At 43.2% G+C, this 27,046-nt stretch overlaps 1 protein-coding gene across 3 annotated transcripts in view; it reads right to left on the bottom strand.

Annotated features, from left to right (window-relative positions):
* Nucleotides 1-27,046, bottom strand: part of LOC310800501 (uncharacterized protein) — a 34,404-nt gene that overhangs the window by 5,225 nt on the left and 2,133 nt on the right. The window contains exons 4-18 of one of the 3 annotated variants that reach the window (XM_083663108.1): nt 26,788-26,907; nt 25,786-25,905; nt 25,567-25,692; nt 25,348-25,473; nt 24,127-24,246; nt 20,833-20,958; nt 19,830-19,949; nt 18,605-18,724; nt 17,603-17,722; nt 12,658-12,783; nt 11,985-12,104; nt 8,447-8,682; nt 6,555-8,349; nt 5,949-6,122; nt 2,229-2,402 (exon numbers count right to left, since the gene is read on the bottom strand). In XM_083663108.1, coding sequence (XP_083519234.1) covers nt 2,229-2,402; nt 5,949-6,122; nt 6,555-8,349; nt 8,447-8,682; nt 11,985-12,104; nt 12,658-12,783; nt 17,603-17,722; nt 18,605-18,724; nt 19,830-19,949; nt 20,833-20,958; nt 24,127-24,246; nt 25,348-25,473; nt 25,567-25,692; nt 25,786-25,905; nt 26,788-26,907 — 3,723 coding nt within the window. The remainder of the gene's footprint in view (nt 1-2,228; nt 2,403-5,948; nt 6,123-6,554; nt 8,350-8,446; nt 8,683-11,984; nt 12,105-12,657; nt 12,784-17,602; nt 17,723-18,604; nt 18,725-19,829; nt 19,950-20,832; nt 20,959-24,126; nt 24,247-25,347; nt 25,474-25,566; nt 25,693-25,785; nt 25,906-26,787; nt 26,908-27,046) is intronic. The other 2 variants (XM_083663110.1, XM_083663109.1) reach the window with 2 other exon arrangements.

The following is a 27,046-nucleotide window of genomic DNA, read 5'->3' as shown; positions in this document are numbered from 1 at the left end:
CAAAAGCTCCAGGACTTGAGTGTACCCACTTAAAATTGGGCAAGGATACAGTTATGTGACAGTTTTAGGCCTATATTATTTAAAGAGAGAGAGAGAGAGAGAGAGAGAGAGAGGGATGGGGAGAGAGGGAGATAGGTTCCCTAGGCCAGTGATTATCAACCTCTTTCATATCAAGGACCCCTCATTTAGTCCACATCAGGGCAACAGACCCCCATTTGATGACATTTTGTCTCTCAAACCCAAATGTGAGAATATTTCTAGATGACTCTTGTCCAGAGCTGCTTGACTCTCTGTATTGTAGTTAAATAACAGTGAAACTATGATCCAAACAGTAATTGTGTTAACTTCATGTAAATGAAATAACAGACCTGCAGGCCCCACCCAGGACCCCCTGCTGTGTGTGATAACAAATCTCACTCCAAGCTGAAACTTACAGTAAACCCACTGTAAACCCCCCCCCCCCCTCCATTTCATGACCAAACAACGCGAAACACACCGTGAACACCCTCCAACGCGAGGGGCTACCGTACACAACACAGCTTGCGCAAAATGACCCGTTTCACTATCAGAATTTCGTCCAGTATAGAAAGTATAGAAGTGCCGCACGAATAGGCTACTTCCTCATCAGACCGCCGTCAGACTCCAGGCATTTTCCTCTCTAACCTCGCTGCTGTAGGTCCCGCACATACCTAATCGTTTTACCTGGAAATACTCACGCGCAAATGTCAGTGCAATTCGACTTAAAAGTCTCATTTCTGAAGCGATGAGGAAAGAGTTTTGCCGAGTTTTGTATTTCGGTGATGAAATAATTAAATGCTTGGCAGCTTAGATAGGAGAAAGCATCAAAATGCTGCCCTATTCAAGTCTGTAGTAGCCTATACAGACTACAGGACGAAGGTGTTGTGACTCAAATTAAAGCCAAAGCCGCGCGCTGCGTGCAAACAGGGACACTCCACCATGAAGAGGGAATCCAAGGGAATCCCACGTCTTTGCCCAAAAAAGGTGAATGACGTCACGTCACACGCACCCAATATAAACAAAAAATAATAATAATAATGACCCCGGTTTGTATTGTAACGATCACAGGCGCCTGCGCAAATAGCATGCAGTGATCAATAACCAGGATACTACTACTTATCATGTATACAGGGATATGAGTAACCTGCTTTCTCTCTCTTCCATGTAAACGCCTTATCCCGAATATGATCAAAACCAGGATAAGCCTCATAACCGGGATACTCAAGTCCATGTAAACGCAGTCATTGACATGCATCTAGCAAGGAAATTGAACTTCCGCGGTTGAGACGCTTTGACATGGAGCAGGCCACTTTGAGCAGAGCAGAGGGGAGGTCCTTCTCTCACACCATGCCATAATCACTTGCCAGTAGGGGGAGAACCCCTCTATAAAAAATGGGCCAGCCCGGTGCAGCGCTGGGCCGGTGAAGTTCATTATTATTATAAAGTTTTTTCTTTTTCTGCAGTCCGGTCGGCCCATAACGCACACGGGCCCTTCTGGCATTTGCCAGAACTGCCAGATGGCCAGTCCAGGCCTGGATGGTTGATTTCATATGGCTCTATTAGAGACATATACTGTATGTCACAGCAACATCTAGTGAAGCTGAAGATCTTTAAATGAAAGTTGTCTGATCTATTCAACTTTATTAAAAGTGCAAAATTAACCCCTTAAACTTGACAGGAATATTTATTTTTACATATAAAACTCTATATTGCCTGATATTAAATTGTTATGATTCTAACATTTTCAGCCATATCAACCGGCCAGCACTAATAATAGTTATTGTTTATTCTTGAGTATTGCTTTTGCAAACTTTTGTACAGGTTTTCTGAACAAGAGATCCTCGGGTAAACTCCTTGTTTAAAGAGTTACTGTACATGTTGGATTCTCATTAGTGCACTGTTCTGAAATTAGTTATGATCATGTAAAAACTGGATCTGGATCTGGTTTGTGTTTTCATTTCAGTTCTGGACTCAATGTGTGACAGAATGTGATAAATCCTTTACTTCAGGTCTTAACAACAGAGGCAGTAAAGAAAGGAGATGATTCTACCACAGGATAGAAACTAGATGTGATAAATGTTGGTATCTCAGCTGCTTTCAAAACTCACATCAGCAGGAAAATACAGAGGTCAGCTATTTTCACTGATATTAATGTGCATGTAAAGCCACATTTAAATGGTGGTCTGTTGAACAGTATCAGTAATACTGACCTGAGAGTTTCCAGTCTACAGTGTGGACTCTCCAGTCCAGCAGAGACCAGCTTCACTCCAGAGTCATGTAAATCATTGTTACTCAGGTCCAGCTCTCTCAGACTGGAGGACTGGGAGCTGAGAACTGAGGCCAGAGCTTCACAGCTTCTCTCTGACAGCTTACAGTCACTCAGCCTTAATGGATATGAAAAGATGAGGAAATATGATTATTTTATCATGTCAGTCACACAACTCACATAAACAGATTATTAATGAATGCAAATATAGATACAGAGTTCAGTATGGCATCTAGGCTCTGATGATGTAACTTCCTGTAGCACTGGTTCAAATCCTAGTTGCTCTATTCTGAAGCAGCTGGAGATGTGACAGTGAACTATGTCTGAGACAGGAATAGAGAGAGCTGCAGCAATCTAAATAAGATATCAAAGCATGAGGTTTGAGACAGGAATAGAGAGGTGCAGCAATCTAAATAAGGTATCAAAGCATGAGGTTTGAGACAGGAATAGAGAGAGGTGCAGCAATCTAAATAAGATATCAAAGCATCAGGTTTGAGACAGGAATAGAGAGAGGTGCAGCAATCTAAATAAGATATCAAAGCATGAGGTTTGAGACAGGAATAGAGAGGTGCAGCAATCTAAATAAGATATCAAAGCATGAGGTTTGAGACAGGAATAGAGAGAGGTGCAGCAATCTAAATAAGGTATCAAAGCATCAGGTTTGAGACAGGAATAGAGAGAGGTGCAGCAATCTAAATAAGATATCAAAGCATGATGTTTGAGACAGGAATAGAGAGAGGTGCAGCAATCTAAATAAGATATCAAAGCATGAGGTTTGAGACAGGAATAGAGAGAGGTGCAGCAATCTAAATAAGGTATCAAAGCATCAGGTTTGAGACAGGAATAGAGAGAGGTGCAGCAATCTAAATAAGATATCAAAGCATGAGGTTTGAGACAGGAATAGAGAGGTGCAGCAATCTAAATAAGATATCAAAGCATGAGGTTTGAGACAGGAATAGAGAGAGGTGCAGCAATCTAAATAAGATATCAAAGCATGAGGTTTGAGACAGGAATAGAGAGAGGTGCAGCAATCTAAATAAGATATCAAAGCATGAGGTTTGAGACAGGAATAGAGAGAGGTGCAGCAATCTAAATAAGATATCAAAGCATGAGGTTTGAGACAGGAATAGAGAGAGGTGCAGCAATCTAAATAAGATATCAAAGCATGAGGTTTGAGACAGGAATAGAGAGAGGTGCAGCAATCTAAATAAGATATCAAAGCATGAGGTTTGAGACAGGAATAGAGAGAGGTGCAGCAATCTAAATAAGATATCAAAGCATGAGGTTTGAGACAGGAATAGAGAGAGGTGCAGCAATCTAAATAAGATATCAAAGCATGAGGTTTGAGACAGGAATAGAGAGAGGTGCAGCAATCTAAATAAGATATCAAAGCATGAGGTTTGAGACAGGAATAGAGAGAGGTGCAGCAATCTAAATAAGATATCAAAGCATGAGGTTTGAGACAGGAATAGAGAGGTGCAGCAATCTGAATATGATATGAAAGCATGAGGTTTGAGACCGGAATAGAGAGAGGTGCAGCAATCTAAATAAGATATCAAGGCATGAGGTTTGAGACAGGTATAGAGAGAGGTGCAGCAATCTAAATAAGATATCAAGGCATGAGGTTTGAGACAGGAATAGAGAGAGGTGCAGCAATATAAATAAGATATCAAAGCATGAGGTTTGAGACAGGAATAGAGAGAGGTGCAGCAATCTAAATAAGATATCAAAGCATGAGGTTTGAGACAGGAATAGAGAGAGGTGCAGCAATCTAAATAAGATATCAAAGCATGAGGTTTGAGACAGGAATAGAGAGAGGTGCAGCAATCTAAATAAGATATCAAAGCATGATGTTTGAGACAGGAATAGAGAGGTGCAGCAATCTGAATATGATATGAAAGCATGAGGTTTGAGACCGGAATAGAGAGAGGTGCAGCAATCTAAATAAGATATCAAGGCATGAGGTTTGAGACAGGTATAGAGAGAGGTGCAGCAATCTAAATAAGATATCAAAGCATGAGGTTTGAGACAGGAATAGAGAGAGGTGCAGCAATCTAAATAAGATATCAAAGCATGAGGTTTGAGACAGGAATAGAGAGAGGTGCAGCAATCTAAATAAGATATCAAAGCATGAGGTTTGAGACAGGAATAGAGAGAGGTGCAACAATCTAAATAAGATATCAAAGCATCAGGTTTGAGACAGGAATAGAGAGAGGTGCATCAATCTAAATAAGATATCAAGGCATGAGGTTTGAGACAGGAATAGAGTGAGGTGCAGCAATCTAAATAAGATATCAAAGCATGAGGTTTGAGACAGGAATAGAGAGAGGTGCAGCAATCTAAATAAGATATCAAAGCATGAGGTTTGAGACAGGAATAGAGAGAGGTGCAACAATCTAAATAAGAAATCAAAACATGAGGTTTGAGACAGGAATAGAGAGAGGTGCATCAATCTAAATAAGATATCAAGGCATGAGGTTTGAGACAGGAATAGAGTGAGGTGCAGCAATCTAAATAAGATATCAAAGCATGAGGTTTGAGACAGGAATAGAGAGAGGTGCATCAATCTAAATAAGATATCAAAGCATGAGGTTTGAGACAGGAATATAGAGAGGTGCAGCAATCTAAATAAGATATCAAAGCATGAGGTTTGAGACAGGAATAGAGAGAGGTGCAGCAATCTAAATAAGATATCAAAGCATGAGGTTTGAGACAGGAATAGAGAGAGGTGCAACAATCTAAATAAGAAATCAAAACATGAGGTTTGAGACAGGAATAGAGAGAGGTGCAACAATCTAAATAAGATATCAAAGCATGAGGTTTGAGACAGGAATAGAGAGAGGTGCAGCAATCTAAATAAGATATCAAAACATGAGGTTTGAGACAGGAATAGAGAGAGGTGCAACAATCTAAATAAGATATCAAAGCATGATGTTTGAGACAGGAATAGAGAGAGGTGCAGCAATCTAAATAAGAAATTAAAACATGAGGTTTGAGGTCAATTGCTGTTTATGAATCAGCATGTTTGTAACCAAACAGATTGGCTATACTTGCGGGTGCAACTGCCATTCATTTTAAACAGCAGTTCATGGTGAAACCACGCCCTCTTTGAACTCTAACTGCTCCTTCATACTTTAAGCTCGATCAAAATTAACGAGTCACCACTTTTAGGACTCTATCACCTTTTAATTCAGCTTTAATTTATATTTTGTAATGTTAGAGAAATCACCTTTATAATGGGACCCTATGGAGCCAGTCTCGACTGTACTTTCTACAAAATTCACACATTTTAAAACTGACAGTTCACACAATATACAGAAGATTCACACTACATACATATATTATAAATCAGACTATTTAACTAATTCTGCTCTCACTCACAATGTCAAAATATAAGTGATGTGATGTATAGTGTGTGACATATTAATGGTGGTTTGGCACAATTTTTGAGCTTTATTACTGCTGCAGTGGCACACGGAAGTACTTTTTTGTTGTTGTGATGTCATGCTAATTAGTTCTATATGAATCAAAGTCTGAAATCTGTAAAACTTGCAGAGTCAAACTTTACAGAGTCAGGAATACCTGAGAGGCACTGTTTTTGAGAGCAGAGAAATGTGTCAAATCAACTGAGGAAAAACTGTAAAACTGTAAATTAAAATCTTACCTGAGAATCTCCAGTCTACAGTGTGGACTCTCCAGTCCAGCAGACAGTAACTTGAGTGCTGAATCTTGCAGCTTATTCTCACCCAGGTACAGCTCTCTCAGATGGGAGGGGTTGGACTTCAGAGCTGAGGCCAGGATTTCACAGTGAGTCTCTGAGAGTTCACAGCCAGAAAGTCTGTGATCACAGATTTAATGTAAGATCAGTTCTATGAAAGCGGAGCTGAGATTAAGCATACCAATCAAAACATACACAGCATACTAATACTATACTTATACTCCTAGCACCCCAATTTCAATGCAGTCCCTACTGTAAATGGCAAATAATGTGACTCTGACTCTGTGTTTATGCCACCAACTCCACCCGAAAATGGCTCACGTGTTTTGCGTTATCAATCGGTTTTGGCAATCGGCACATAAAAGCATAAATTGCTTGCTTTTCCCCGTGGTGCATCAGACAGCAATGTGTGCTGCACACGGCTCTTATACTAGACATCACGATGTTACGATGGTGGGGCTGAGACCATCGGCTGTGCCCAACATCATGCCCCAACTCTAGTGTGAATGTAACTACACTGTAGATAATGTTAATTTTCACATCAGGACTAACCGAGCCTTCCTGCAGTTCCTCACAGCTGGCATCAGTCTGCTTTGTCCCTCCTTTGATGTGTTGTACGCCTTCAGGTCCAACACATCCAGAACCTCCTCTGACATCTGCAGCATGTAGGCCAGAGCTGAGCAGTGGACCATAGAGAGTTTCTTCTTTGACTTGTTCTCTGACTTCAGGAACTTTTGGATCTCCTGATGTACTGAGTGGTCGTTCATCTCCATCAAACAGTGGAAGATGTTGATGCTTCTGTCAGGAGATATATTGGAATTGTTCATCTTCTTCAGGTTGCTGATGGCTCTCTGAATGCTGTCTGGACTGCGCTCTGTCTGACCCAACAGGCCTCCTAAGAGACTCTGGTTAGACTCCAGTGAGAGCCCATGAAGGAAACGGACAAAAAGGTCCAGGTGGCCATTTTTACTCTTCAGGGCTTTGACCAAGGCTTTCTTCAGGAAGACATCCAGGGATTGATCACATTTACCCCAGTCTTTTCCCAGGAATGTGCTCAGTACATTCTTTTCCTTGTTTGTGTAACAGTGGAACATGTAGACTGCAGCGAGAAACTCCTGAATGCTCAGATGAACAAAGCAGTAGACCGTCTTCTGGAAGAGCACACACTCTCTTTTGAAGATCTCTGTGCACACTCCTGAGAACATGGAGGCATCTCTGACATCAAGACCACACTCCTCCAGCTCTTCTTGGTAGAACAGGAGGTTGCCTGTCTGCAGATGCTCAAATGCCAGCTTCCCCAGCTTCAGAAGAACGTCCCTGTCTGTCTCCATCAGCTGCTCTTGACTCATCTCATGACTCAGGTTATACTTCTGCTTCTTCCTCTCTGTCTGAACCAGCAGGAAGTGCGAGTACATCTCAGTGAGGGTCTTGGGCAGCTCTCCTCTCTGGTCTGTAGTCAACATGTGCTCCAGAACTGTACCACTGATCCAACAGAAGACTGGGATGTGGCACATGATGTGGAGGGTCCTGGATGCCTTTATGTGTGAGATGATTCTGCTGGACAGCTCCTCATCAGTGGATCTTCTCCTGAAGTACTCCTCCTTCTGGGGATCAGTGAACCCTCGTACCTCTGTCACCCTGTCAACACATGTAGGAGGGATCTGATTGGCTGCTGCAGGTCTGGAAGTTATCCAGAGGAGAGCCAAGGGAAGCAGATTCCCCTTGATGAGGTTTGTCAACAGCACATCTACTGATGATACCTGGTTGACATCAGACACAACCTCATTGTTGTGGAAATCCAATGGAAGTCTGCTTTCATCCAGGCCATCAAAGATGAACACAACTTTACAGACAGAGAGCTTCTCTGCTGTGACCCTCTGTAAGGTTGGGTGGAAAACATGGAGCAGCATGAGAAGACTGTACCGCTGTCTGATCAAGTTCAGCTCCCGGAACGAAAGCAGAATCACAAGAGTGACGTCTTGATTTTCCAAGCCCTCTGCCCAGTCCAGAGTGAACTTCTGCACCGAGAAGGTTTTTCCAATTCCAGCAACACCATTGGTCAGAACTACTCTGATGTGTGTATCTTGATCAGGTAAGGGTTTAAAGATGTCGTGGCACTTAATCGGAGTGTCATGGAGAGCCTCCATCTTGGATGCTGTCTCCAGCTGCCACACCTCATGTTGGGTATTAACCTCTTCACTCTGTCCCACTGTGATGTAGAGTGCAGTGTAGATCCTATTGAGGGGAGTTCCAATTTCTGCTTCAGCTGTTCCTTCTGTCACAAATTCAAATCTCATTATCAGAATGATCTTATGCTCATCTATAACCTCCTGCAAAACACCGTCCGCTGGAAGAGAAGAAATAATAAACAAGTGTTTAACAGATATGCTGTTGTTTCCTGGTTTTAGAAATGGTGACAACAGTAGACAGAACCCCAGTCTTACATTGTGCAATGCTGGTTTGACTGGGTGTCTGCAGTCCAGATCTTGTTCTGGACCTTTTTCTACACTGGGGGCAGGTGGAGTCTCCTGATGAACTGGACTGGGCCCAGTATGAGGTGATGCACTGTCTGCAGAACCTGTGTCCACAGCTGGTAGAGACTGGATCCCTCAGGACCCAATGACACAATGCACAGCAGGACAGCTGCTGCTTCACAACCCCTAGACTCCTCTTCCTCATTCTGTGGGGATGAAGGCAATTTATTACCATTGATCAGATGAAGATCTAACTAAAACAAACAAACAAAAGTTTGAACTATCTTTTGTTCAAATTGTAAAACTATTACAAGATTGTGCCCATACTATCTTTATAGATGCTCAGATAGCATGGTGCTGCCATCACATGTAAAGTTTATTTTCACATGTATCTGTTGTCATAGTTGTAGTTTAATCAGTGGAGTCAACATTGCATACATCGACCTATATAAAGATGGACGCAATTTCAGCTCCCGTTTAGTGAAGCCGCTGCATGTTAGATCGCCGCCCTGACGGCTGAATCCAGTATTAGGTCACAAGGCCCGCCTCCCCATGTTAGTGGATGGGAAAATCACAACCGAAATAATCACAGTATACGTCAGATAATTTTTTTCCAAAGGTGGTTTGTATCATTTTAGATAGTCATTATCATGCTAATGCCTGTGCAAGTGGTAATTTTTCTGATCAGTTTGTTTTTAAGTAGTTATTTGACATATAAAAAGGGATAAAAATGGATGATTGACAGCTGTGGCAGCCAGTCTCAAGCCGTCATTGGCTGGACAAGCTCTGCACATTATAGATCTATCGTCATAGACAAGACACACGGCTTCATGTTATCTAACGCTCACTGGAAGTCGGGTGGCTCATGGGTTGGCTGTGCTGGCTACAGACATCAATGGACCCCAATAAAAAGAACATTGTTTTGAGGAATGAAAACAAATGTTTTATGCGCGAGGAATTAACGTTGGTTGGGGACTGAAGTTCAGAAAATATGTGTTTTATGAGTTACTCCAGCTACGTTATAGGTAGGCTACACAATGGTTTTAACATGCAGGCTAGCATTAGCTGCTTGCGCTAGTCGGCTGTTTTTCATATTACTATAACTTAACCGATAACGATAGCTGGAATAACACAATAATAGACACATGTTTTCAGAACTGACCAGGTTGTCCAACTGACAGGAAATGTGTTTTATAACGTTAACTCCCGTCCCAGGTATAAGATGAGATGAGGCCTAGTAGTACACAAGCACCATTAGCTCATCGCTAACGGGTTAGCATGACATACAAACAGACGTTTTATTTTTTGTAGGCTATTAAAGCAACAAACGTTTTTATATGCATATCTGGGGGAAATGCTTTGACTGTGGGGATGTTCATTCTTCACAAGCTCCTCTCTTAGTAACGATATACCAGGCAATAGACCAGGCAGCCTGGCTCACGCACTCACTGGGCTAACGTTAGGTTGGGCTGCCCACACTGTACCGGGGGGGTACAACAACGTAGCCTCACGGTTAAATTTGTTAAACCAACATTTGCGCCAAAAGAAATGTAATCATAAAGTTAATCAAAATGCCACGGAAACATTAGGCTAATCAACACAGAGCTGTTCATCTGATAATTTCCCCCAGTGAGAGGCTGAGTGAGAGCCAAGCAGCCCTGGCTCCTCTTAGCTTAGTCAACACAGCAATCCCCCCCAGCGCCCCGGGCTGAGAGCACTCAGCAGTCAGCAGCAGCCCGGAGGTCTGAAATTTCCAACAACCAAAATCAGATTTTCGTACAGGCGTCATTTTGATAAACTGATCTCATAGTGGGACTCTTCCTGGTTACTTTTGGCGAGACAAAAAATATTACAACTTAAAGTGTAATATTTACAGAGCTAGACTGTATATAAATACACAACGCACTGTGCGCATTCTAGAAACAGCAGCTCTACATAAGAAAGTTCAGAGGGGCGTGGAGCTCTCACAGGTTCTCAATCAAGGGCGCTACTGCGCAGACTCTGGTTCAGTGATCTGGCCGGATTTTGGCTTCAATAAAACATACAGGAGGAGATAGGGACACTCCCTCCATTCATATTATATCTCAATGATTGCATACCCATCATGGATAAACGTCACTGTGGTGATCATGGATGAATGCAACATTGTAACAGTTTTCCTGTTTGTTTTATATGTAATTATCCTTAATGAATGTTCAGCTCAATACAAACAACACACACTCCTATTACATCAACACTGATGACATTTGTTACAGAACACAGACAGTGTCTGGCAGTCATTGGTAAATAAATAAGTACCATTCTTGATCACCTCTGACTACAGATAGTGTTAGCAGGACACAGAGATTGATCACAGCAGTTAGTGTGTCCGACAATACAAAGAAGATACGACAGTAGAGTTTCACTACATGACATCTACAGTATCAATCACTGTCTGTGTTTCCATGTCTAACTCTCCTGTTTGACTGAAATTGGCTTTTTTGTTTTGCTGTTTAAAACATTTCCTGTGGGCGTGTCTCATGTGTGTGGCCAGCAGTCAGCTGTTGTGGCTTTCAAGGTGGAGGAGGGCGGGACTAAGGGTGCAATCACAACTACAGCTGGTTTTCTGTACTCCGAACCACAGTGGAAGTTTACTTTGTTGGATTTTAGTTTATAGAAATCATTTCTTCTCCAAAGTTGCATTAGAAAAATATATCCAAAACAAACATGTGAAATATTGTTACTAAAGTTTACACCTTCTATTATATTCATTCAGAAGTTTATTGTAAATTCAAATTTAGAACACAGGTGTGAATTGTGTTTGAGTGTAAATTCCAACATGCACATTGTAAAGTATTTTGCTTTAAACACATGGACATAATGAAGAGCTAGACTTGAGACATTTCCTCATAAATTGAGGTAAATGTTATGATGTACTTTTGCATATCATTTATTGGAAACTGTGTTAGTAACTGATTCTGTTTGTTTTTCTGGCTGGAGTGATATAATTCAATGTAGCTTGAAGCTGGTGCCAAAACATGTAACTGAAATGAAAATAGTTTCCAACAATCCAACTTGCCATTTTCAGCGTGTAGCAACGAGCTAGCGTGTAGGTTTCTGCCGTTAGCTTGCTAGCTAGTTAGCATTGTTGTTTTCACTGAGGCTGCAGGGCACTGTTTACAGCGACACACAGGGAGGAGGGAGCGGAAGCCGCTCTGATTGACATGGTCGGAGCCAATGACAGAGCTTGTAATAAGCGGGGAGCAGACATCTGGCAGCGACTGAAACAGTCGCTCCAATGGGTGAGCAGCTGTAGAGCAGGGGAGGGCTTATGCCAGTAGCCTGTTTCTGTGCAGCCAGACTCCTCTCACGGAAGGGAGGGGAGGCTGGCCAGCGAGACTAGCTCACTACAAGCTCTCAGAGTGTGATGCAACACTGAAGGAAACTATTCTAAATTAAACAGAACATTTTACCTCTTAATATTAATCAAGTTTTATGAGGTAGACTCCCAATATAACCGTCCTCTTACCTTGTGTCTGAAGGTCCAGGTTCATTACTGAAGTATGGAGGTTCAGTTTTGGACCAGTCAGTCTTCATAGACAGACAGCTGGGTACTGGAGACTCTGCTCTCTGTCCGTGGTGCTGACCTCTGGAAACACAAATGTTCGATACATACCATTAGGTCTAGCACAGGACTGATATTTACGTGGGGTAAAATATGATATATCATAAAAAAATCAACTGCCCTCCCTGACATTTATATTATTTTCTCTCTGCCCCCCCCCCCCCCCCCCCACACCTGTAAAAAGAAATCTGCCCTCCCCCACCCACAAGTTCAGCCTTTTATAATTTTATACACAACTTTGTTTGAAATAAAACAGCGATAACTTTTTATCACCCGACCGTCGTATCTGGTGAAATAGTGTGGCTCTACTGTACCTCCATGGACAGATATCATGATCATATAGTGCCATTTAATGTAAATCACAATGAGACAGGTGAAATAACCAACGTAACCGTGCATGTGCAGGCAGAAACGTTAATGTGAAGCCCTGAATGTGATTTCTCTAATAACTGTTTCATATGGATTCATTGAATAATCTGTCTACTGTTCATCACAACTTTTTTCACAACTTCACAACATTTTTCCTTCAATACTCAAGTTTGATCAGGTAGGCTCCCAGTATAACCAGTCCTCTTACCTTGTGTCTGAAGGTCCAGGTTCATTACTGAAGTATGGAGGTTCATCTTTGGACCAGTCAGTCTTCATAGACAGACAGCTGGGTACTGGAGACTCTGCTCTCTGTCTGTGGTGCTGGAACTGACTTCTGCAAATTAAAAGAAAAGGCGATATATTTTGTGAGGTGGTTGAACTCAACGGCTCGGCTTTTTGGGATGATGGGCCGTTTTAACTCATTCTCCGCCAGAGGTTCAGAGGAAAAGTCACCAGCCACTGCCAGGGTTTTTGATCATTTTCATTAAAGGTCCCAATTCGTGCAGCTGTAACCTCTTAAAAACGTGTGTCGCTGGTCCATAAAACATGATTCTGGATTAATTTGTCGAAAATATAGCAACCCCGTTTGTTGTGACGGAGTTGTCCCTTCCTCATCTCGTTGCATCCCAAGAATGGTCTGTTTCTATAATATATTCAGAACTAACAGTTCCCACTAATCCCACTAACTAATCAGATTAGCGTCTGTGGACCAGCACGCTAGGTTGTGTCCACAACTAACGTTAGCAACGAGCTATCGCTAACTTAACGGTTGCTACGCTAAAGAGGACATCTCAAAATGCCTAGACTTACCGAATGCACCTCCGCAGTTGCTGGATCACGTACAGTTGGCGTCGCTCCAGCTAGAATTGTTAATTTTGTGGCTATAGACAAAATGGTGCAGGTAGCTTGTGTGAGAGAGACCCGCGCAGTATGCTTGAGGACCATCGTGACGTCCCAATACCCCGTCTGGGGGAACAGAGCGTTAGGGGGCGTGGCTTGAAGGAGACTGCAGGGGGAAGCTGGATAGGGACAAATCCAACTGTGGCAGTTCTGAGGTTGTGACCACTCATTACAAGTAAAAACAGCTTTTGCACGGAATGGGACCTTTAATTTTCAAAGACCCACAGAATATTTTCTTCTATGACTACGTACAGATTGAATATCCCAAAGGAAAGAAGAGAGCCTCGACTTTCATAGGAGAAAAACAAGTTTGATTCTATCTTCATCCGTTCTTTAGTTATCGACACCTGAATGTAGGTCGTTTTCACCAAAAACAGCAGTCTGTGACCAGAAAGCGGAGGAAAAGGCATTTTTGTAAATGAAGTCATCTTCACGGCTCCTGACCCGAATAAATGCCTTTGATGGTGGATACTGGCGGTGTTACACTCAACTATGAACTCCAGGGGCGGACTGGGATCATAATTCAGGCCGGGCATTAGATACCAAGCAGGCCAGGCTGATACGGGCCGACGCGCGTGCCGCTGACCGAAGGTCGCCGGGGAAAAATTTGGGACGTTTGAATCCAGATTTGGGCCGTTTGAAGCCCGATTTGGGCCATTTAAAGCCCAATTTGGGTCGTTTGAAGCCCGATTTGGGTCGTTTGAAGCCCGATTTGGGTTGTTTGAAGCCCAATTTGGGGCATTTGAAGCCAGATTTGGACCGTTTGAAGCCCAATTTGGGCCGTTTGAAGCCCGATTTAGGCCGTTTGAAGCCCGATTTTGGCCGTTTGAAGCCAGATTTAGGCCGTTTGAAGCCCAATTTGGGCCGTTTGAAGCCCGATTTGGGTAGTTTGAAGCCAGATTTGGACCGTTTGAAGCCCAATTTGGGCCGTTTGAAGCCCGATTTAGGCTATTTGAAGCCCAATTTGGGCCATTTGAAGCCCAATTTAGGCCGTTTGAAGCCCAATTTGGGTCGTTTGAAGCCAGATTTGGGTCGTTTGAAGCCAGATTTGGGCCGTTTGAAGCCAGATTTGGGCCGAGTCCAATTTTACAATGAGATGCATCCACTTTAACCCTGAAGTGTAATTATTACGGTACTTCAGACTAACTAATAAGCCGTTTTCACACATGCGCTTTATACCGGGAAATGACCAGAAAGTGGTCTATGCCTTTCATGTGTGAAAATTGTTTTCCGGTATAAGCGCGACCCCGTCATCGCGGACATTTCACCACCTTGGAGGTTGTCAGAAGAGCGGTATGTCTGCTTCATGTGTGGGCGTGCAGATTTCCTCCCCTCTCTGCTCTCTCTGACCAGTCCTTCAGTCAGCAGCCCGACACACAGGACACAGCGAAAATGGCAGCGGCTTCTAGTCTGAAGCCGCCCAACGCTTGTTGAGAAAGCAAATGCACGAAGCGAAATGTGACGCCGGCGGTCGGGAGGTACCGTAATTCGGCCGTGGCAGTTCTGTGCAGCAGAGCTCAAAAGTATTTTCTTGAAAAAATGTGGTTTTGCTTTTTTTTCAATAGTACAAAATATATTATTTGAACTATCCATTCCACATAAAATTGAGTCGTTTTAGAATCAGTAAATAGGTATATTTAGCGATTTAAAAAAATCAAGATTTCAGGCTTGAGTCGCATAGCTGAGGGGGGTTTTTCATTCATTTGCATGCGGCGTTTCACTGGCTATAAGTCTGCTATTGTTCCGAGTTTCGGCCAATGAGCCACATCAATAGAATTCAGCGTGTTACATGGGGGCGGGGTGCAAAGCTCTGTTTACAAGTCTGAGATTAGGGGAAAGTCTGAGCTGGCGTTACGCTGATGGATTGGATTATAAGAAGATTCTTTAAACGTTATCTGCGAGTGCGGTCCGGCGCAGAACGCAGCACAACACACAACATTATGGGACTTTTACTAATAGCCTAATGGCTGCAGCAGTGTGGGAGCTCTGGAAACCTGGAAAATCTTCCTGGATTTTCCTCCTTGGTGAGTTTGTATTTAATCATGAGCCCTAACGTTACGTTTTGTTTCTGTTTTAGGACTGTGCGAACATATAGTTATGGATAGATGTGTGTTTTAGCCATAGACTGTATAAATGTTTTAGCACGTTTTGACGTGTGGAGTAGTCGAAGAGTACACAAAGAAAGAAGCGAGTGTTAGCTCAGCGCTGCCGCCATTTTGGCCCGAAAATCGTCTCATTTTGCGTGGTGTCATCGCCATGGGTGTCTCCAAAATGGCGGGTTTCTTGTGTGCGATTGTCCCTCTCCAGCGTTTCTTATCAATAAGTTCTTTGGCGGGACATAAACCATAGATTACTCGCCTATTTTCAGGTCAACTGTAACAATCAATGAGGGGAAACACGGGAAACACACACATCTCTTGTTGAGAACAAAGGCAAACTTTAGCGTGCTAGCGAGGCCTGCTAGCCACGGTGTGTGTGTGTGTGTGTTTTATTTTTGTTCAGCAGCTCCTGTCTCTTATCAAATCTTTATTCATATTATAACCTATTATTATTATTATATAAATGAAACCTTTATTGCCCCTCAGGGAATTTTCTCTGCACAAGGAGCCCAAAAAGAACATAATAGGCACACATGTAATAATAATTACAATAATCCAGATGAGAAGTGATAAAAGCATTGATACCTCAAAATTAGACCGTGCGTATCCCATTTGATAAGATTTTTGCTTTCAGATGTTTTATTACAGAAAGTTTATGAAACCCATCACCTAAACAGTAGGCTATTACATTCTATCATTGTCTTACTTGTGGCCTGTGTCCCAGTGTGTCAGAGTGACAGTTATCAGCTGTTGGGAGTGGTCAATGTAAATGAGGAGGCATTGTTCACTCCCCCTTGGCTGGCTGTCCCAGGTGTGAAAAACTTCTCAAACTTTGAGGGCTGATTTCTCAGTTCCTGCTTTTCAGAGTGTGAACAATCAAATAAGCATATCTCCTTCAATTTTTTTCAGATTACAATGTGTGACACATCATTTGAAAGCTTACAGTCTGCCATTTCAGAAACTGTAAAAATCAGAAAAATGCCCTCGGCCTAATTGAGGGTCAAAAGGCCAGCTGGTGTCACAAATGTGGAAGTATTTTGCTTACTTACGTTGCTGACAGCGAAGGCAAGCCCGGACACATCAAACGAAGCCAGTCTGTAAAAAGTGCTTCAACGCGACGCAGGTGAACGGATAAACATCGAACCAGCCAGGCTATTTCTCTCAGACACGGATCCAAACTTCTTCAAATATTTCAGTTCAAGGACTGGTTAGCGAATGTGAAGGATACAACATGCCCTCTTAAGTTAAACGAGTGTGATTTATTGTGTGACAAGCAAACTTATTTCACCATCAGAGTTTTGCCGACCCCCAAAATAAGGACGATTCCCCATCCAAGTCCCCACCCGCTCTGCAGTGCCCCCCCCCCCGACCCCCCTCAAATACAGGTAATTTGACTGCTATATTCACACATGTGAGCCCTCAGGTGTGAAGGGAAATTCCGGGAAATGGCCGATATTGATTTACAGGCAATGTTCCTGTACGCATGTGTGAAAATGGCTATAAAATAATAAAACCACTAGTAAACCAGTAGGCGGCGCCTGGCCTGCTGTTCAGTGAGTGGCCTGACTGCGGGCACCAATTTTTTTTTTTTGCTCATACTCATACTATACTCATACTACTAAAAAAAAAAATTTTTTTTTTTTTTTGCAGGCCAGGCCAGGCCACCGGGCATTTGCTCGACGTGCCCACTTATGCAGTCCGCGCCTGATGAACCCCATAATGATTTGGTTTCCCCTTCCCGGGCAAACACGCCCGTGGGCACAGCTTTTACCGTAACACCGGTGTGAGAAAGAGATTCACCCCGCTATTGAGAGAGGGGAGCCCGGGTCGTGCATTCGTCTTGCGCGCGGGGGGCGACTGGTTGTCTGTGTACTGTACGTCAGGAGCAATTTACCGGCTGAAATTTACACGGTGTCAAGAGTTTAGGAACTAATTCCTGAGGACAAGTGATTTGTGGACGTGTTGTCAGTGTGCTGTGCTATGGACCTTTTCTGACCTGAATGTGATCTATGTAATAACTCTGTTTCATATGGATTCAGTGAATAATCTGTCTACTGCTCGTCACAACTTTTTTCACAACTTCACAACATTTTTCCTTCATCAATATTACTCAAGTTTGATCAGGTAGGCTCCCAGTATAACCAGTCCTCTTACCTTGTGTCTGAAGGTCCAGGTTCATTACTGAAGTATGGAGGTTCAGTTTTGGACCAGTCAGTCTTCATAGACAGACAGCTGGGTACTGGAGACTCTGCTCTCTGTCTGTGGTACTGAACTCTGTAAATCAAAAGAAAAGGCAACATGTTTTCAGAGGTGGTCGAACTCAACGGCTCGGCTTTTTGGGATGATGGGCCGTTTTAACTCATTCTCCGCCAGAGGTTCAGAGGAAAATTCACCAGCCACTGCCAGGGTTTTTGATCATTTTCATTAATTTTCCAAGACCCACAGAATATTTTCTTCTATGACTACGTACAGACTGAATATCCCAAAGGAAAGAAGAGAGCCTCGACTTTCATAGGAGAAAAACAAGTTTGATTCTATCTTCATCCGTTCTTTAGTTATCGACACCTGAATGTAGGTCGTTTTCACCAAAAACAGCAGTCTGTGACCAGAAAGCGGAGGAAAAGGCATTTTTGTAAATGAAGTCATCTTCACGGCTCCTGACCCGAATAAATGCCTTTGATGGTGGATACTGGCGGTGTTACACTCAACTATGAACCCCATAATGATTTAGTTTCCCCTTCCCGGTCAAACACCCCCGTGGGCACAGCTTTTACCGTAACACCGGTGTGAGAAAGAGATTCACCCCGCTATTGAGAGAGGGGAGCCCGGGTCGTGCATTCGTCTTGCACACGGGGGGCGACTGGTTGTCTGTGTACTGTACGTCAGGAGCAATTTACCGGCTGAAATTTACACGGTGTCAAGAGTTTAGGAACTAATTCCTGAGGACAAGTGATTTGTGGACGTGTTGTCAGTGTGCTGTGCTATGGACCTTTTCTGACCTGAATGTGATTTATCTAATAACTCTGTATCATATGGATTCAGTGAATAAACTGTCTACTGCTCCTCACAACTTTTTTCACAACTTCACAACATTTTTCCTTCATCAATATTACTCAAGTTTGATCAGGTAGACTCCCAGTATCACAGTCCTCTTACCTTGTGTCTGAAGGTCCAGGTTCATTACTGAAGTATGGAGGTTCATTTTTGGACCAGTCAGTCTTCATAGACAGACAGCTGGGTACTGGAGACTCTGCTCTCTGTCCATGGTGCTGACCTCTGGAAACACAAATGTTTGATACATACCATTAGGTCTAGCACAGGACTGATATTTATGTGGGGTAAAATATGATATATCATAAAAAAATCAACTGCCCTCCCTGACATTTATATTATTTTCTCTCTGCCCCACCCCCGCACCTATAAAAAAAATCTGCCCTCCCCCACCCACAAGTTCAGCCTTTTATAATTTTATACACAACTTTGTTTGAAATAAAACAGCGATAACTTTTTATCACCCGTCCGTCGTATCTGGTGAAATAGTGTGGCTCTACTGTACCTCCATGGACAGATATCATGATCATATAGTGCCATTTAATGTAAATCACAATGAGACAGGTGAAATAGGCTATAGCTGATGATATTGATCGATAGTTGAAGTTTTTCTTTACTGTCGCTCCTCCATTACGTGACTGCAAGCCTGATTTAACCTACACAACATTATGAGAACGATATTCTTCAAAGATCTATATGCACAGAAAGGCATGTTGTATGTGCAGGTGCGCCCATCACCAGTAATGTTTTCATATTCATATCATTACATCATCATTTAGACATGTGGTATAACCACCGTGGTATACGAGGGATCAGCCGAGCAGCATTTTGGTAAAAAAAACACGTCACTGGGTGGCAACGGCAATGGAACCCTATGCAGCCCAAGTGGCGCGAGGCTTGAGTGTCTGACTCTAGCCAGTTAACTCTGTTTACATTATAAAAACTGTGACAGTTGACACAACTTTAACACAACATGGATATATTATACATCAAACTTTTGAGCTACTTCTGCTCTTACTCAGAATGTCAAAATATTAACATTTGTTTGGCACAACTCATACTATTAACTGCCGCAGGGTTCTGCATTTCTGGGTGGCAAGTGACGTCATGTGACCTTTGAAAAAGAGCCAACGTAACCGTGCATGTGCACGCTGAAAAACGTTAATGTGAAGCCCTGAATGTGATTTCTCTAATAACAGTTTCATATGGATTCATTGAATAATCTGTCTACTGTTCATCACAACTTTTTTCACAACTTCACAACATTTTTCCTTCATCAATATTACTCAAGTTTGATCAGGCAGACTCCCAGTATAACCAGTCCTCTTACCTTGTGTCTGAAGGTCCAGGTTCATTACTGAAGTATGGAGGATGATCTTTAGACCAGTCACTCTTCATAGACAGACAGCTGGGTACTGGAGATTCTGCTCTCTGTCTGTGGTGCTGAACTCTACAAATCAAAAGAAAAGGCAACATGTTTTCAGAGGTGGTCGAACTCAACGGCTCGGCTTTTTGGGATGATGGGCCGTTTTAACTCATTCTCCGCCAGAGGTTCAGAGGAAACGTCACCAGCCACTGCCAGGGTTTTGGATCATTTTCATTAATTCTCTAGGACCCACAGAATATTTTCTTCTATGACTACGTACAGACTGAATATCCCAAAGGAAAGAAGAAAGCCTCCACTTTCATAGGAGAAAAACAAGTTTGATTCTATCTTCATCCGTTCTTTAGTTATCGACACCTGAATGTAGGTCGTTTTCACCAAAAACAGCAGTCTGTGACCAGAAAGCGGAGGAAAAGGCATTTTTGTAAATTAAGACATCTTCACGGCTCCTGACCCGAATAAATGCCTTTGATGGTGGATACTGGCGGTGTTACACTCAACTATGAACCCCATAATGATTTGGTTTCCCCTTCCCGGGCAAACACGCCCGTGGGCACAGCTTTTACTGTAACACCGGTGTGAGAAAGAGATTCACCCCGCTATTGAGAGAGGGGAGCCTGGGTCGCGCATTCGTCTTGCACGCGGGGGGCGACTGGTTGTCTGTGTACTGTACATCAGGAGCAATTTATCGGCTGAAATTTACACGGTGTCAAGAGTTTAGGAACTAATTCCTGAGGACAAGTGATTTGTGGACGTGTTGTCAGTGTGCTATGCTATGGACCTTTTCTGACCTGAATGTGATTTATCTAATAACTCTGTTTCATATGGATTCAGTGAATAATCTGTCTACTGCTCGTCACAACTTTTTTTCACAACTTCACAACATTTTTCCTTCATCAATATTACTCAAGTTTGATCAGGTAGGCTCCCAGTATAACAGTCCTCTTACCTTGTGTCTGAAGGTCCAGGTTCATTACTGAAGTATGGAGGTTCATTTTTGGACCAGTCAGTCTTCATAGACAGACAGCTGGGTACTGGAGACTCTGCTCTCTGTCTGTGGTGCTGGAACTGACTTCTGCAAATTAAAAGAAAAGGCGATATATTTTGTGAGGTGGTCGAACTCAACGGCTCGGCTTTTTGGGATGATGGGCCGTTTTAACTCATTCTCCGCCAGAGGTTCAGAGGAAAAGTCACCAGCCACTGCCAGGGTTTTTGATCATTTTCATTAAAGGTCCCAATTCGTGCAGCTGTAACCTCTTAAAAACGTGTGTCGCTGGTCCATAAAACATGATTCTGGATTAATTTGTCGAAAATATAGCAACCCCGTTTGTTGTGACGGAGTTGTCCCTTCCTCATCTCGTTGCATCCCAAGAATGGTCTGTTTCTATAATATATTCAGAACTAACAGTTCCCACTAATCCCACTAACTAATCAGATTAGCGTCTGTGGACCAGCACGCTAGGTTGTGTCCACAACTAACGTTAGCAACGAGCTATCGCTAACTTAACGGTTGCTACGCTAAAGAGGACATCTCAAAATGCCTAGACCTACCGAATGCACCTCTGCAGTTGCTGGATCACGTACAGTTGGCGTCGCTCCACCTAGAAGTGTTAATTTTGTGGCTATAGACAAAATGGTGCAGGTAGCTTGTGTGAGAGAGACCCGCGTAGTATGCTTGAGGACCATTGTGACGTCCCAATACCCCGTCTGGGGGAACAGAGCGTTAGGGGGCGTGGCTTGAAGGAGACTGCAGGGGGAAGCTGGATAGGGACAAATCCAACTGTGGCAGTTCTGAGGTTGTGACCACTCATTACAGGGAGGAATGACAGCAGTATATATGCATTTACAAGTAAAAACAGCTTTTGCACGGAATGGGACCTTTAATTTTCCAAGACCCACAGAATATTTTCTTCTATGACTACGTACAGATTGAATATCCCAAAGGAAAGAAGAGAGCCTCGACTTTCATAGGAGAAAAACAAGTTTGATTCTATCTTCATCCGTTCTTTAGTTATCGACACCTGAATGTAGGTCGTTTTCACCAAAAACAGCAGTCTGTGACCAGAAAGCAGAGGAAAAGGCATTTTTGTAAATTAAGTCATCTTCACGGCTCCTGACCCGAATAAATGCCTTTGATGGTGGATACTGGCGGTGTTACACTCAACTATGAACTCCAGGGGTGGACTGGGATCATAATTCAGGCCGGGCATTAGATACCAAGCAGGCCAGGCTGAAACGGGCCGATGCGCGTGCCGCTGACCGAAGGTCGCCGGGGAAAAATTTGGGACGTTTGAATCCCGATTCGGGCTGTTTGAAGCCCGATTTGGGCCGTTTGAAGCCCGATTTGGGTCGTTTGAAGCCCGATTTGGGGCATTTGAAGCCAGATTTGGACCGTTTGAAGCCCAATTTGGGCCGTTTGAAGCCCGATTTAGGCCGTTTGAAGCCATATTTTGGCCGTTTGAAGCCAGATTTAGGCCGTTTGAAGCCCAATTTGGGCCGTTTGAAGCCCGATTTGGGTCGTTTGAAGCCAGATTTGGACCGTTTGAAGCCCAATTTGGGCCGTTTGAAGCCCGATTTAGGCCATTTGAAGCCCAATTTGGGCCGTTTGAAGCCCAATTTAGGCCGTTTGAAGCCCAATTTGCGTAGTTTGAAGCCAGATTTGGGTCGTTTGAAGCCAGATTTGGGCCGTTTGAAGCCAGATTTGGGCCGAGTCCAATTTTACAATGAGATGCACCCACTTTAACCCTGAAGTGTAATTATTACTTCAGACTAACTAATAAGCCATTTTCACACATGCGCTTTATACCGGGAAATGACCAGAAAGTGGTCTATGCCTTTCATGTGTGAAAATTGTTTTCCGGTATAAGCGCGACCCCGTCATCGCGGACATTTCACCACTTTGGAGGTTGTCAGAAGAGCGGTATGTCTGCTTCATGTGTGGGCGTGCAGATTTCCCCCCTCCCCTCTCTGCTCTCTCTGGCCAGTCCTTCAGTCAGCAGCCCGACACACAGGACACAGCGAAAATGGCAGCGGCTTCTAGTCTGAAGCCGCCCAACGCTTGTTGAGAAAGCAAATGCACGAAGCGAAATGTGGAAGTATTTTGCTTACTTACGTTGCTGACAGCGAAGGCAAGCCCGGACACATCAAACAAAGCCAGTCTGTAAAAAGTGCTTCAACGCGACGCAGGTGAACGTATAAACATCGAACCAGCCAGGCTATTTCTCTCAGACACAGATCCAAACTTCTTCAAATATTTCAGTTCAAGGACTGGTTAGCGAATGTGAAGGATACAACATGCCCTCTTAAGTTAAACGAGTGTGATTTTTTGTGTGACAAGCAAACTTATTTCACCATCAGAGTTTTGCCGACCCCCAAAATAAGGACGATTCCCCATCCAAGTCCCCACCCGCTCTGCAGTGCCCCCCCCCGACCCCCCTCAAATACAGGTAATTTGACTGCTATATTCACACATGTGAGCCCTCAGGTGTGAAGGGAAATTCCGGGAAATGGCCGATATTGATTTACAGGCAATGTTCCTGTACGCATGTGTGAAAATGGCTATAAAATAATAAAACCACTAGTAAACCAGTAGGCGGCGCCTGGCCTGCTGTTCAGTGAGTGGCCTGACTGCGGGCACCAATTTTTTTTTTTTTTTTTTTGCTCATACTCATACTATACTCATAGCCTACTCATATTACTAAAAAAAAATTTTTTTTTTTTTTTGCAGGCCAGGCCAGGCCACCGGGCATTTGCTCGACGTGCCCACTTATGCAGTCCGCGCCTGATGAACCCCATAATGATTTGGTTTCCCCTTCCCGGGCAAACACGCCCGTGGGCACAGCTTTTACTGTAACACAGAGAAAGAAAGAGAGAGAAAGAGATTCACCCCGCTATTGAGAGAGGGGAGCCCGGGTCGCGCATTCGTCTTGCACGCGGGGGGCGACTGGTTGTCTGTGTACTGTACGTCAGGAGCAATTTACCGGCTGAAATTTACACGGTGTCAAGAGTTTAGGAACTAACTAATTCCTGAGGACAAGTGATTTGTGGACGTGTTGTCAGTGTGCTATGCTATGGACCTTTTCTGACCTGAATGTGATCTATCTAATAACTCTGTTTCATATGGATTCAGTGAATAATCTGTCTACTGCTCGTCACAACTTTTTTCACAACTTCACAACATTTTTCCTTCATCAATATTACTCAAGTTTGATCAGGTAGGCTCCCAGTATCACAGTCCTCTTACCTTGTGTCTGAAGGTCCAGGTTCATTACTGAAGTATGGAGGTTCAGTTTTGGACCAGTCAGTCTTCATAGACAGACAGCTGGGTACTGGAGACTCTGCTCTCTGTCCGTGGTGCTGACCTCTGGAAACACAAATGTTCGATACATACCATTAGGTCTAGCACAGGACTGATATTTACGTGGGGTAAAATATGATATATCATAGAAAAATCAACTGCCCTCCCTGACATTTATATTATTTTCTCTCTGCCCCACCCCCGCACCTATAAAAATAATCTGCCCTCCCCCACCCACAAGTTCAGCCTTTTATAATTTTATACACAACTTTGTTTGAAATAAAACAGCGATAACTTTTTATCACCCGTCCGTCGTATCTGGTGAAATAGTGTGGCTCTACTGTACCTCCATGGACAGATATCATGATCATATAGTGCCATTTAATGTAAATCACAATGAGACAGGTGAAATTGGCTATAGCTGATGATATTGATCCATAGTTGAAGTTTTTCTTTACTGTCGCTCCTCCATTACGTGACTGCAAGCCTGATTTAACCTACACAACATTATGAGAACGATATTCTTCAAAGACCTATATGCACAGAAAGGCATGTTGTATATGTGCAGGTGCGCCCATCACCAGTAATGTTTTCATATTCATATCATTACATCATCATTTAGACATGTGGTATAACCACCGTGGTATACGAGGGATCAGCCGAGCAGCATTTTGGTCAAAAAAACACGTCACTGGGTGGCAACGGCAATGGAACCCTATGCAGCCCAAGTGGCACGAGGCGTGAGTGTCTGACTCTAGCCAGTTAACTCTGTTTACATTATAAAAACTGTGACAGTTCACACAACTTTAACACAGCATGCATATATTATACATCAAACTCTTGAGCTACTTCTGCTCTCACTCAGAATGTCAAAATATTAACGTTTGTTTGGCACAACTCATACTATTAACTGCCGCGGGGTTCCGCATTTCTGGGTGGCAAGTGACGTCATGTAACCTTTGAAAAAGAGCCACAAAGTAACCGTGCATGTGCAGGCAAAAACGTTAATGTGAAGCCCTGAATGTGATTTCTCTAATAACTGTTTCATATGGATTCATTGAATAATCTGTCTACTGCTCATCACAACTTTTTTCACAACTTCACAACATTTTTCCTTCAATACTCAAGTTTGATCAGGTAGACTCCCAGTATAACCAGTCCTCTCACCTTGTGTCTGAAGGTCCAGGTTCATTACTGAAGTATGGAGGTTCAGTTTTAGACCAGTCAGTCTTCATAGACAGACAGCTGGGTACTGGAGACTCTGCTCTCTGTCCATGGTGCTGGAACTGACTTCTGCAAATTAAACGAAAAGGCGATATGTTTTCACTACAATAGTGTAGCTTATCAAATAACATTTCTTCATTACAGTATAACCAGTCCTCTTACCTTGTGTCTGAAGGTCCAGGTTCATTACTGAAGCATGGAGGATCATTTTTAGACCAGTCAGTCTTCATAGACAGACAGCTGGGTACTGGAGACTCTGCTCTCTGTCTGTGGTGCTGGAACTGACTTCTGCAAATTAAACGAAAAGGCGATATGTTTTCACTACAATAGTGTAGCTTATCAAATAACATTTCTTCATTACAGTATAACCAGTCCTCTTACCTTGTGTCTGAAGGTCCAGGTTCATTACTGAAGCATGGAGGATCATTTTTGGACCAGTCAGTCTTCATAGACAGACAGCTGGGTACTGGAGACTCTGCTCTCTGTCTGTGGTGCTGAACTCTGCAAATCAAAAGAAAAGGCAACATGTTTTCAGAGGTGGTCGAACTCAACGGCTCTGCTTTTTGGGATGATGGTCCGTTTTAACTCATTCTCCGCCAGAGGTTCAGAGGAAAAGTCACCAGCCACTGCCAGGGTTTTTGATCTTTTTCATTAATTTTCCAAGACCCACAGAATATTTTCTTCTATGACTACGTACAGACTGAATATCCCAAAGGAAAGAAGAGAGCCTCGACTTTCATAGGAGAAAAACAAGTTTGATTCTATCTTCATCCGTTCTTTAGTTATCGACACCTGAATGTAGGTCGTTTTCACCAAAAACAGCAGTCTGTGACCAGAAAGCGGAGGAAAAGGCATTTTTGTAAATTAAGTCATCTTCACGGCTCCTGACCCAAATAAATGCCTTTGATGGTGGATACTGGCGGTGTTACACTCAACTATGAATCCCATAATGATTTGGTTTCCTCTTCCCGGGCAAACACCCCCGTGGGCACAGCTTTTACCGTAACACCGGTGTGAGAAAGAGATTCACCCCACTATTGAGAGAGGGGAGCCCGGGTCGCGCATTCGTCTTGCGCGCGGGGGGCGACTGGTTGTCTGTGTACTGTACGTCAGGAGCAATTTACCAGCTGAAATTTACATGGTGTCAAGAGTTTAGTAACTAATTCCTGAGGACAAGTGATTTGTGGACGTGTTGTCAGTGTGCTATGCTATGGACCTTTTCTGACCTGAATGTGATTTATCTAATAACTCTGTTTCATATGGATTCAGTGAATAATCTGTCTACTGCTCGTCACAACTTTTTTCACAACTTCACAACATTTTTCCTTCATCAATATTACTCAAGTTTGATCAGGTAGGCTCCCAGTATAACAGTCCTCTTACCTTGTGTCTGAAGGTCCAGGTTCATTACTGAAGTATGGAGGTTCATTTTTGGACCAGTCAGTCTTCATAGACAGACAGCTGGGTACTGGAGACTCTGCTCTCTGTCTGTGGTGCTGACTTCTGGAAACACAAATGTTTTATGCATATCATTATTAGTTATACGGGACTGTCTGATATTTACGTGGGGTAAAATATGATATATCATTAAAAAAGTCAACTGCCCTCCCTGGCATTATCCTCTCTGCCCTCCTCTCCCCCT

The sequence above is a fragment of the Poromitra crassiceps genome, assembly GCF_964638095.1.
Source record: "Poromitra crassiceps genome assembly, chromosome: 30".
Classification (NCBI taxonomy): Eukaryota; Metazoa; Chordata; class Actinopteri; order Beryciformes; family Melamphaidae; genus Poromitra; species Poromitra crassiceps.
This window is presented reverse-complemented; position numbering and strand designations above follow the sequence as displayed.